Source organism: Hippichthys cyanospilos, chromosome 17, assembly GCF_059441005.1.
Source record: "Hippichthys cyanospilos isolate Australia breed blue-spotted pipefish chromosome 17, RoL_Hcya_1.0, whole genome shotgun sequence".
Taxonomy (NCBI): Eukaryota; Metazoa; Chordata; class Actinopteri; order Syngnathiformes; family Syngnathidae; genus Hippichthys; species Hippichthys cyanospilos.
Genome location: NC_142385.1, coordinates 8883315 through 8896097, shown reverse-complemented (window position 1 = coordinate 8896097; position 12783 = coordinate 8883315). Strand labels below are relative to the sequence as shown.

The following is a 12783-nucleotide window of genomic DNA, read 5'->3' as shown; positions in this document are numbered from 1 at the left end:
GTCCTCCATTTATGCAGAATCGTTGTCTTTGTGTTGAATCGAATAAAACAAAAATAATGTCCAGTTTCTGAAATAAAAAGGGTATAAATTCAAAACCCATTCACTGCCTGCCATTTTAGAATATTTTGAAATTCTGAGCGGACTCTCATATGGTGCCGATCTCATCTAAAATTGGGCATTGACGCCATCTACTGGTTATTGTCCGTCACTAAGATTGTTTTCGAGATTGAAATTTACAGCGGAGCAGGATCAAACGCTCCCCGGCCCATCCTTGTTGACGCGGCGTCATTTTCATGCCAACAGGACAAGAAGTACGCCACGGACAAATATAAAGACATCTATACGGAGCTGAGCATTGTGAAAGCCAAGGCTGACTGCGATATCGGCAAACTGAAGGAGAAGCTGCTCATCGCCACCGAAGCCTTAGGCGAGACTAGCGTCGACGGGACCGTTACATCTGGATACGGTAAAAATCTTACACCCGAATTTTGGTTGTTTGACAATCGCTAGCCTCTGAACTAGAAATATTCGAAGTTAGAAAGAAAAAAATTTAGAGGTTTATTTAGGCTGGGCTATGCTAGCTCAAAGATGAGCCTTTTTTGTGTTTAACATTTGTAGTTCAAGATTTTTTTCTATTCCAATTTGCAGTTATTTTTTTCGTTTGTTTGTTTGCTCCGTTCCTGTTTTGTTCGTGTTCCGCCGTTTGCAGGCACGTTTGCCCCAGTCGGCCACCGTACTTTGCTTATTAAAACTGTTTTAATTTCTTGGTGCACCAGGGTCACCGTCATCTCTTATAAAGTATACTGAAAATGTGAGTAAATAGTTCCCTGAGGTTAATGCGGTTTTGTATTCATCTTTCATCGACCCTCGTATTATGAAATATTTAATAAATTGATTCCTCTATCCCTAATGTGAAGCCAATTTTATTTACCGAGTTACCGTTAGTGCCGAAAAATGTAATTTAATGCTTTTAATGATGTGATGACAAACGGTACATTGTCTTTTTAATTTAAGAGCAAATGAATTGGAACGTGCTCAACTCATTGCTAAATTGTGTTACAATAATAGTTTTGCTGAAGTCAGATGCCTTTATTTTGTCAAGTTGTGTCGCCTATTTTAATGTTTTGTCTGTTGTCTTTACAGACATCATGAAGTCCAAAAGCAACCCTGACTTCATGAAAAAAGAAGAAACCGCAAGCTCCAAGCCACCAAGAGGTGTCAGGTCAAAGGCAAGTATTTTTTCTTTTCCTACGTACGTTGTGTCTTTCGATTTTCTTTGTATTTCACTTATCATCTAGGTGCAGAGTGCTGCGTGTTTGTCACGTGTGTGTTTTGTCCACCAGTCTGTCACTGAACAGGTCTCATGGGACAGCTGACACCCCACATGTGGCTTTTAAGCCCTCCCCCCAAAACCCCCCGAGATACGCCGTAGGTACATCTCGAAATGAGCATGATGTAGAAGCCAGCATCCTTTGCATGACCACGTTCTTTCTTCCTTTTTCTTTTTATTACCAGCCTTTGAAGGCTATATTTTCAATGCTAAACCATGATTCAGTTCTACTTTCGGTCTAAGCCTAGTTTGAAACACAATGGAGGTGCCGCATGTCCCTGCATCTCGGGCAAACCACTTGTCGTTTGAAATGATTTTTCTCCTGTGTCCTCACACGTTGTCCTTGTCCCCGCTGTCTTCTTGTTGGCAGAGCCTGAAAGAAGGATTGACGGTGCAAGAGCGCATGAAGCTGTTTGAGGCAAAAGATTCCAAAAAGATCTGAAGATTTGCTTCTCCCTAACGGCCCTCTTTTTTTTTTCTTTTTTAAAATATATATGTATTTATATATATATGGGTTTTTTTTGCAATGGCTACATAGTCAACAAAGCCATGGTGGAAGTAACCAAACGTCCCTTGACTGGAATGCAAAGTTTTTGCATGTTCAACTATTTTGATTTTAGGGGACTGAAGAAAAAAAAAGTTTCATAGTAAAAAAAGACAAAAACATATTTAATGTGGTTGAAGTTGGAGATGTGTAAAATAAGCTGTGAGAGGGATACGTGACGGCGTTTAGTTTCATCTTCCCAGATGCCAAAATAGATCACACACAGTCTGAAATAATATATATACAGTCTATATTTCCTGATATGAATTATTTGTCTGCTGTATTTTATTGTTCTTGTTACAGTTTCTATATCTGAATGATTTTTATGTGTTTGGTGTACATAGCTACTGGTTATACATTGAGTATGTAAGCGCATGGTTTCTTGTTTAGTGCCGGGGCATCTGCTGTACTTTAAACTAGTGATGGGTCAGTGAAGCCTCGTAAAAGCACCTGTGATACTTTTTTACTCCTCTGGATGGTGCTCTTGCGTTAAAAAAAACAAAAAAAACCACTAAGACATCTTATTCAATTTCCTCTGAAAGTTTGAAGCATGTGTGTTATCTAGAAGAGTCAAAAACGATCACAAGTGCTTCATGAAGCACGAAGCATGATGCACGAGGCTTCATGAAGCACGTGCAATATTATCTTCTTTTCAAAAGGAAACAGTGTCTGTTTGAACCAAGAGGAGTCAAAAACTATCACAAGGGCTTCATGAAGCTTCATGAAGTCCTTGTGATAGTTAAGTGCAATATTCTTTTTCTCAATATGGTGCTCTTTGTTCAAAATAACACTAGTGTCTGTTTGAACCAAGAGTGCCCTCTGGAGGGGTCAAAAAGTGTCCTTCCTGCATGAAGCTTCATTTGTTCATCACTATTGTAAACTCGAATTTGGTGGAATTTATATGATGCTTATGTAAGATTTTTTTTTTATAAACTGTGTGATGGGGTAGGAAAAAGGTTGGGATTGCACTTAAAACTTGACTACTTGAGGTTTTTTTTTTTTTTTTTCCTGGTCTCCAGTCTGTGGTGATTTTCAATTATTGCAGTGCAACTGGCTGATGCTTCAATGCGGCGTCCTTCCAATTTGTGCGGCGCGTGAAGGACTCGGCATGTCGCTCGTTTTCCGACTTTGACTCTTTTCTTCTTCGGCTTCGCCAGTCCTCGTGTTTCACGTTTACTTTGAGCTTCAATTCCCCGAAGCACTCGGCCCCGCCCCCTTGACAGCTCGCTTACTTTCTCTTTGTGCCTCAAACCAGTGAAGAACACAAACCACTTGTAATTAAATCAAATCCATATATTTAAAACTAAAAATGAACCTGTGCAGCTATGAAAACACACTGTATAGTATTCAAATGGTTTTGAAAATGTACATATATATTGGTATATATGTGCCACATGGAATACTTGTGCTCATGTTTTAAACTTTGCTCATTAGCTCAATATGAAATATACTGTATATGAATATTTTTTATTTTAATTTGAATGTATAAAATCAAATAAATGTTTCAAAGTAGTCTCCTGTAAATGTCTTTTCTGCCTTCCGAAAGGACATCAGGGGAGGAAATGTCTGCGCTAAGACGTTTCTGTGTACGCTGCACAGTATAGGATGCAGCATAAAGTAGGCCACAAGAGGGCGGTATTGCCCCGCGTATAAAATCACGCGGGTTGTCAGTTTTTTCTGTAAAAAATCGACAGTCTATAGTAAGGCTTAAAAAAAAAAAAACAACACTCTATAGTAAGTCTTTTTTTTCCCACAGGCGACAGTCTATAGTCAGGCTTTTTTTTGTAAAGAAAAACAACAGTCTAAGTAAGGCTTTTTTGTTTTTAAAGAAAAACAACAGTCTATCGTAAGGCTTTTTTCCACATAAAACGGCAGTCTTTAGAAAGGCTTTTTTTTTTTAAAGAAAAGCAACAGTCTATAGTAAGACTTTTTTTTTCCCATAAGACGACAGTGTATAGTAAGGCTTTAAAATAAAAATTTATATATATATATATATATATATATATATATATATATATATATATATATATATATATATATATATATATATATATATATATATATATATAGTCTGGCTTTTTATTTTTCAAAATACGACCATTTTTGATAAAATGATGTATTTCCTCTGTTGTAAAGCCACGTTTAAAGTAGTCCTCAATGTACTCACAATCCATTTCTGTATCAAACTGAGGAGAACTCACACCAAAGAGCTGCTACTTTGACTGTTGTGTGTATTTCATTATTTTGACTTTTTATCTCATTATTTTGACTTTTTTTCTCATTAATTCCACTTTTTATCTCATTATTTTGACTTGTTATCTCATTGTTTCAACTTTTTAATGTCATTATTTTGACTTTTTTCTTCTGGCGGATTTTTTTTTTTCCCCACTGGCGGGAATGGGCTTCCATACTATAGTGAGGGTTTTATTTTTTGCAAAAAAAATCTATTGCAAGGCTTTTTTTTTTACTTTAGCAAAAAATGACAGCCTCTAGTAAGGTTTTTTTTGTTTTTTTACAAAAAATGACAAGTCTAATGTAAGGCTTTTTTTTTTTTTAAAGAAAATTCCATAAGAAAATGACCATATACATATAGTAAGGCTATTTTTCACAAAAAAAAAAAGGAGCATGTATAATGTTGCTTTTTTGCACGACCATGTTTAAATGTATAGTCGTGAATTTTTATAGTAAGGCATTTTTCAAAGGCATTTGTTACGAAGAGGGTGTTAATTTTGCATTCACGTACTATATATATTATCCTCAAGCACGTAATTAAAATTCCCCTTTTGTCATGTTGTCATGGAGGGTAAATGATTTTGAAATGAAAAGATTGTAAGCTGTTTGGATTGACTTTCAGACCATGTGTTGCAAGACCTGCAATTGGTCAATTCATATGCTCAGTATTGAAAAAAGGAACACATTGTAGACCATCAATATCCCTAATTTATTGGATTTTTTTTAAATGGTTTATTCCAAGAAATGTGTGTACAACAGAACAGTTCCTAATGATCTCACAACAGACTTAAAAATTGTCCTTATAAAATCACTCTTTAAAACACTGTACATTTTGCCTCCGTTTTTTTTTTCACATCATTTACAAACTGGTGAAAACGATTGTCTCTCAAACTGATTGTTACAAGTTCAAATGACAATCATAGTTACTAGTGCATCTGTGAGTTTTTTAACTAGTACCCCAGACATATCACGTTTTTTTAAACCCTGATGCAGTATTTTATCCAATCTTGACCTTTACATCAGCGACCTTTCACATTAAAGGAAAAGCACTGAAAGACACCAGGGAGCTGAAATTTTCCCCAGATGGTGAGATGTCAAAGTTCAACATGGCATCACCACTTATAGTTATCACACTAATGAGTGTGCCATCTTTAGAAAAAATACCGCAAGAATATGTGGATTAAAATGACTTAAAAAGGCTCAAAATACTGCACAAGGGTTAAAGTTGCGCCCGCAATATCGATACAATACAACAGGTTAATACGTGGCTACAAATTATATTGTGCGCGCAAACTACTAGTTTGTTGATATCGTTTCAATGCTGTGAACAAATTTTGGACATATAAGTCGGATGGTTTTAGAAAAGAAGTATTTTGCAAGAATCAACAAAAAAACATTTCACATGTGCTGTATATGGGAATTCGTGAATGGTTCTGTTCACAATATTTTTGCGTGCTTAAATCTGGACAAGATGTATGGAGGTAAAGAGCCTCCTCTTTGATTTGATCTTCAATCCAAAAAGGCTCAAAATTGGTTCCAAATTTTGGTGTAGCGTTTGTCTCTCAAAGATACTTGACAGTATGATAAGCATGAGCAAAAATATTGCAGCATCACCGTGTAAAAAAAACGACAATTGTTTTCATATTTTGACAAAGAGTAAGAGGCGATTATCTTCAAAGAGGCGGCTTGTTGACTCAGCGGCAAGTAGCTCTGATTAAAAGTATCTGAACAAAAATCAAATCTAAAAGCTCATAAACAGTGACAGACAGTATTAGCAGGTAATGAGACCTTGAATTTTCCAAACCACGGAACACCGTCGATCCGGCCTGCTCGCGGCCGTGTATATCATACTCACCAGAAACGCAAACGAATAAAAATAATAATTTTGCTAGTCGACTGCTTCTGAAGACGTAAAAGACAAATGAGATGGACGCAGATAGAGGCTGAAACCTGATAGAAGAATCGGGATCTTGGTCTTAGATCATAGGTGTCAAACTCCAGTCCTCGAGGACCGGTATCCCGGATGTTTTTCCAGTTTTCTCTCCCCCAACATACCTGATTCAAATGATTAGTTCATCAACAGCTGTGTTTGAGAGAGAGGGTTCAAAAACATGCATGATACCGGCCCTCGAGGACTGGATTTCGACACCTATGTTTGCAATCTCCACAAGGAACCTGGCTTCAATTGTCCGTAGCTGCCAAAGGACTGTGGGGGCACTGCCCCTCCACTCGGTGTATGGACGCCGGTCTTTTGGCGGCTTTGACCGAGGACGGAACGTCCGCAAACATGACGGATCTGCCGTCGGGGCAGAGCAGCACGCTGGAGTCGGCTTCGCATTTGGTGGTCCTGCTTGGCCACAAGGCCTCGGCGGGGCTGCGCCTGATGGCCAGGGCTCCCTGACTCAGGACTTCGGCCGACGCGCCCGAGTTATTCATCTTGATCAGCATGTCCAGCGACTGCTTACGAGTCTCCAGCGAGGCCCTCATGGCTTTCCTCTCCTCTTCCTCCCCGTCCTCCTCATCCTCTTCCTCGTCGTCCGTCTCCGCGGGTTTGCCCTTAAAGCAGAAATCTTTTGAGTCCGTGGATTCTTTCTTGAACGAGAGATCCAGCGGACCGTCGCTCTGGCGAGCCGTCCTGTCCAAAGCTTGATGGATGTGCGATAGCTCGTTTCGGATTTTGCTCAGGTGCTCCCAAAGGTGGTGCTGGACGGGGAGGTCTTCTTTCTCCAGGTGGGAGATGTTGCGTTCCGCTTCCTGATACTCCTGCAAGGCCTTGGAGAGGTCATTGAGGAGAGCAGCCACCGAATCCGAGGTCCCGTTCCCTATTGTCGTCAGGTCTTGGCTGCCGTGCCCGCCGGTGGAAACCGGTAGAGAAGACGCTTCACTTTTTGGACAGGTGAGATGATCTGTGTACAAGGGTTCCGATGACTTTGTCCTGGGCTGCAAATTCTGTGAACTGAAAGGTGGAAAAAATGTTCAGTTTCAGTCTGTTTAACAACCAAACAATGAAAGACCAAACAACCAAACAATAGAAAGAGCTCCCTGCTGTTGTGTTTGATAGCAAGCAACAGCAATAACATCCCTGGGTCATTTTGACCCAGTGCGTATAAAGTCACACAAACTTCTTCGTAATATAAAAATCTAAATGATTATTTTGTTTTAAAGTCAATTCTCAAGAGCAACAATAATATCTCGTGCTCATAATCCTGCTAAATAACACATCTCGCGATTCCAGAAACAGCAATTACATTTTTTGGGTCATTTTGACCTGGTCTTTGCTAAATGGGTCAATTTGACCAACAACATGGCGGTGGTGCTCAGTCATACATCGATTTTTCTCCAATTATACATATCGATTTTTCTCCAATTTGACTCCAAGTCTCAGATAGGTTGTTTTGACTCATTCACTGCCATTGACAGCTATAGACGTCAAAAATCCTTTTAAACTAAGGAAATACTGATTATTGACTAAACTCTTGAGAGTGTTTGAGGTTTAGAGATCAAAGGATGAAAGAGTCAGACAAGAAGAGAGATCAGATCAGATTAAGATCAGATTAAGCAATGATTTTTAACCATAAGACTAAAAAGGTATTCTTAGGACAAAAACCATTGATGACTAACGCTTACCGAAGTTCATCTGCCGCCATAGTTGGAGTAGGAGTTGTCTGGATGTTCTTGAGAAACTCCAAAGTGAATCCCGTCGTCGGCTTCTTTTCTACCGGAGCTTCATGGTTCCCCATGGGTCCGCCCGTCCTCTTGAGGCCCCAAGTGGTTTTGCCTTCTTTGATTTTATCCCCTAGCCTGTAAGCGGGGTCGGAAGAACCTCCCTGAGGTGACATGGGACCAACAGGGGAAGCGGTTGTGGCCCCAGGCCTGAGGGCAGGCACTTTCCAGAGGTTAACTTTGGGCTGGAAGCCAGATAACGAAAATGTATCAACAGCGTTTGCGGATGTTTTGTGTCCTTTACTGGCATCGCTCTGAGTTGAAGCTGGTCCAAAGCTGTGCTCGCACAGGAATGGGTAATAGAGCCGCGGGGGGATGAGAGTTCTGTCCGTGTGGCCGCCGGAGGCCGGATGAATCAGCTGGGCCGCCGAAGCCAGGAAGGGAAGCTGGGCGAGCTGCGCGTGGGTTTGCGTGGCGGGAAGCGTCGAGTTCATGTAGGAGAAAAGACTTGGACCGATTGGATAACCCACCCCAAGCACCGAAAGGTTGAGTCCGGAGGGGTCCTGGTAGTCCACCAGGTTTGGCGGGGGAGGATAACACGGGATTGAACCGTTCATTCGAGACGGAGCGCCTTCAGTTTTGGCTTTGCTGGCGGTGAGAAGGCGCCACTGGTCTGAGAGCAGCCCGGGAGCTGTAATACAGTTCTTGGATAGGGTCTTGTAGTGTTTCAACTGGGCCTCCACCTCGACGGAGCGCGCTCGCAGAAGCTGGTCCTCCAGGGAGATCATGTCTGCCATCAACAACTCAGAATCCGCTTTGCACTCTACGCCGTCCCCCTTTTCGGACCTCTCTTTTACCAACGCCCGCAGCTCTTCTCCCTCTTCTTGTCCTCGGTTTTCCCGATCTTCCGCTTCCTCCTCCGCGCTCCTCTGCTGGCTTTCATCAGTTCTCGTGGCCTGGTCCTGGGTCTCTTTCCCGGCCGCGCGGAGACCTTGCTGTAACGGTCGAAGCTGGTCCGGGTGCAGGACGTTGTTGCCCTTTTTGTAGGGCCAGTCGGACTCGATGAGCAGTGACAGGGAGTTCTTGCACAGGCTGTACTTCATGTGGTTGTATAGGTGGGATTTCTCCATGCAGGTGAAAGGGCACTGGAAGCATTTGTAGTTGTAGGGCTTGCCCCATGGACGAGGGATGTAGTGCGGCTTCTTGGGCTTGCGCTCTTTGTGTTTGCTGACCGACGTCACTTTGCAAGCGTCGTCCTTGGACATGATCGGTCCTGATGTTTCGTAACAAAATCGATTGGACTCAGGACAGGACCGTTCAACAGATTGATTTTCGGAGTTTGGTGATCTCCGTGCTCATTTGGAGTTTGGGCCCTCAGCTTTGAGCGTGCTTGCCGACGATCGGGTGCATTCTCTTGCTACCTGTGAACAGAACGTTGCGTTTAAAATTTCATTCGACCTGGCTGATCTTTCTGTTTACAAATCAAATGAAGCCCTAAAGGTTTCAATGGTCTTTTTTCATTTTTACTACGCCCGCCGACTGCATTTGTTGTGTACCTGAGCTAAAGGTCACCTCACCACTAACCTAACTTGAGCTTCTCACTGTACCTGCCACTCCTCATTAGTTCCACCAGAATACCAAGCCGGGGCGAGGGGAAGGGCTCGGGGGCAAATGGGACATAACGGGGGGCTGTGCACCTGTGCGGGTTAGGGATGGCCCCCAGTGTTTGGGACCAGAAACCTTGAAGGCGGGACGAGTCCAGGCTGCGGGTAGCGCATGGTATAGAAGAGAAAGTGTGTGTGGGGGGGGCTGGTTACTAATGAGGGCCTGGCGTCATGCCTGGGGGGCATCATTAGTGCCAGGACTAGGATCTGGGTCAAGACACAGTGCATAAGTTCAATAGATCTCCTGAACTAGGTCTCATCTCGCGAGTTGAGAACTTTTAACGTTCTCAAATGCTTGACTTTTATTGCCGCCATTTACAGGAAAGAAGAAATAGTTGAATTCACACGCCATCAAAAGAAACTTATCTCGTTTGACTTTAGGGGGGACCCTGTGGTAACTGAGGATGCGAGACGCCTCCATTTCAAAATCTCGGCTTTAAGGCTTTTATTTCTTTGATTTCCTGGGGCTATAATTCAAAGATGAAAGAGTGAAGCTGGAGAAAAACGATCTTAAAAATGCTTCGAATGGATTGGAATTGAAGCCGATCAGATAACGCAAATTTGAGTGGTTAGTGTGTGTGATTAGGTTTGAAATTTGGACACGTAGTCCAAGGGATGTCAAACTTATTTTGATTGGTGGTTCCCATCAGAAGGGCTTTTTTTTTTTTTTTTTTTTTGCTGTTGCTGTACATTACCGGAATATTTATTTACCTGCCCAATTTTTACTTGTACTTCCTCCATTTGGAAATAAATGATATATATTTGTATGTAAACGTAACTCTACGCTGCCGACTTGTGTTGGAGCCCGCTGAGCATTTCATCGACTCGCTTGTCTGCCCCAGGGCTCCCCCCGACCCCCCCATTTAAGCTCATAATGGAGCCGAACAGCTGCTGTTAGCAGACAATCGATACAAATAATTTTTTTTACAGTAGAGTTTTCACCTCTTCTGGCCACTATATCTGGATCAGTCCCCCCGCCTCATATCCAAACCCTGCGGTCTTGTTTTGGCCTTTTAAAGCTGATCATTCAACAAGCTGAAGCACTTGAACGTCTATTGTTACATTTACGGACAGAGTAACCGCACGAGAGCCACTTGCATGCATCAGCAATCACAAACGTGACACTCGATGGGATGGGATTCAACTATGTGCGTATTTATTCATGTGTTTATTTATGGAATTATAGTACCTTTTTTCAGGATTCCGTGGATTGCGGCTCGTCTTTTTCCAAAAGTAGAACAGTCCTGGAATTGGAAAAAAAAAAACTGTTAAGTGATGTTTTGTCTGTTTTATTTTCCTGTCTGTTCTCCAAAATACATTAATAACAGTAACATTAATTATTATGACTGATGTCATTCATAAAACACTAATTGTAATTATAAAAAGAAAATATTTACAAGTCAATTGTCAATCGGTTGCATTAAAAATACAGTAGAATATAGTATGTTCAGAATGTGTGCATGCCTTTAATTATCACTATATATGTATATTATTTAAATATTTTTTATACATGAATTCAATCTATCCATCAAGAAGAAGTTAAGCTTTTGCTGCCATTTTTGATTGTTGTTTTCTGCAACATACACTGCCGTTAGTTAAATGGAAAACCTTTAAAAATGTATAAAGCATTTGCATGAAGCAATTCCAAACACACTCGAGCAAAATCGTTGAAATCATTTGTTTTAGTTCAAAATAAAGTGAAAAAAGAATCGGGTTTTAAATATCTCCAAAACCTTACTTAGACACAAGCCGCAAAGTGTCTCCTTCATAGGCACTTTTTCTTAGTTTATGCAAGACTACATCGATTGAAAACACAATAATAATCAAGTAACCGCATCAAAGATTTCATAATTAGTTTCTGTTAAAAAAAAAATACATTTAAGCGGGAAAAAAAAAAACTCTCGACATTATTGCGCATGCACCATCAGATATAATCAAAACAGGTTTTGAGAAAACAAAAAAAAAGTGTGCGGCGTGATGAATTACCTGCAAATGGCAGCGTGAAGCGTCTACGCGCGTTATCCCGCCGCTATCTGCCTCTCGTCCGTCCCTCTTCTCAAATGGGAGCGCAGCGGGAGCGGGCGCGCACATTTATATTGACTGGGAGCGTCACCCTCAGGCACTACAATAAAGCAGGCGCCCTAGCCCACCCTTACGCCCCTTTACCCCGCAACCACCTACACTTTGGATCGTCAAATGCGCTCTCTACCTTGCGGCCTAGTTCAACGTAAAGGTTACACCGGCGAGCGACGGCATCTTCAACCTTGACGCCACTTTCAATTCGGCCGCGACGATGAGGAGTTTGCAACTGACCGCCATTTTCCGTTTGACAAACACGTGCGATGTTCTCAATGAAATGCAAAGACTTTTGTTCATGTGTTAGGGAAGCCGTTTCAAGAGTATAAGTCTCAATACATAAGATTTTGTTTCTATAAATTCACTTCTATCGCATAGTTTTTAATTTTTGGAATATTCACTTGACACTTTTTTTTTTATGTTCAGTAAATTATTCAATTAAAAACTCATATTCTCCCCCATACTAGAATGGTTCAATCCAATTTGTCATGTGCCACCTCTCGTTACCTGTCAAGTTAATCATTTATCTCTACTATCATCCCAAAAGTTGAATAGACAAATATTCATTTATAACTATTTCTTTTTGAGAACAGGTTTGACACTTGATGATTTTTGGGGGACAGATATTTATTGAATATGAAGTTAATGATTTATTTTTGAAGAGATCTCTGCTGTAATCCGAAAACAGGATGCTTTGTTTGATATTTTTTTCATGAACAAATATTTATTTATAGTTCTTTTTGAGAACAGGTCTGACCCATTTATGTCTATGTTGATTGTTTTTTGTGGAAAAAATATGTATTAAAAATGAAGTTAATGATTTTTTTTTTCTAAACAGATCTCTACTGTAATCCCAAAGATTATGCTTTATGTTTAATATTTTTCAGTGGACGTATATTTATAATATTTTTTTAGAAGAGGTCTGACACTTTATATTGATTATTTGATTATTTTTAGTGGAAAATATGTAATAATGAATAAAGTATTTATTTTTGATAACAGATTTCTTCTATGATCCAAAAGAGGACACTTTTTTTTTTTTTTTCAAAATCAGAAAACGCTTCAAACATGTTGAGGGGTACTTGTCTGAAAAAGATATTTCACGGGGGCTACATCACTTAAAAAAGGTTGAGAACCACATAAAAAAAAAAAAAGCATCATTGCTGGACGACTTTTAGAGAAAGTTTATGGACTGTAGCTAGCTAGCCAGCTAGTTCAATTTTCTTCTGCTACAAGGTGCTATTCCCAAATCGATTTACGAAAAACTCAACGAC

At 40.6% G+C, this 12783-nt stretch overlaps 2 protein-coding genes across 6 annotated transcripts in view; one reads left to right on the top strand and one right to left on the bottom strand.

Annotated features, from left to right (window-relative positions):
- The window catches only part of mpripa (myosin phosphatase Rho interacting protein a), a 52058-nt gene extending 48672 nt beyond the window's left edge, over positions 1-3386 (top strand). For all 4 annotated transcript variants that reach the window (XM_088438443.1, XM_088438444.1, XM_088438442.1 and 1 more), the window contains 3 exons: positions 304-466; positions 1144-1229; positions 1701-3386. In XM_088438443.1, coding sequence (XP_088294569.1) covers positions 304-466; positions 1144-1229; positions 1701-1772 — 321 coding nt within the window. In that variant the 3' untranslated portion in view covers positions 1773-3386. The remainder of the gene's footprint in view (positions 1-303; positions 467-1143; positions 1230-1700) is intronic.
- A 1413-nt stretch (positions 3387-4799) lies between these two features.
- On the bottom strand, positions 4800-11554 carry prr35 (proline rich 35). 2 transcript variants are annotated; one of them, XM_088438445.1, is made up of 4 exons: positions 11420-11494; positions 10623-10677; positions 7734-9190; positions 4800-7062 (listed from the first exon to the last, which is right to left on the bottom strand). In XM_088438445.1, exons 3-4 carry the CDS (start codon positions 9032-9034, stop codon positions 6288-6290), a joined length of 2076 nt encoding a protein of 691 aa, XP_088294571.1. In that variant the 5' UTR covers positions 9035-9190; positions 10623-10677; positions 11420-11494; the 3' UTR covers positions 4800-6287. The 2 variants fall into 2 exon arrangements, with proteins under 2 accessions (XP_088294571.1, XP_088294572.1); XM_088438446.1 differs by lacking the exon at positions 10623-10677 and having other exon boundaries at positions 11420-11554.
- Positions 11555-12783: the final 1229 nt, after the last annotated feature.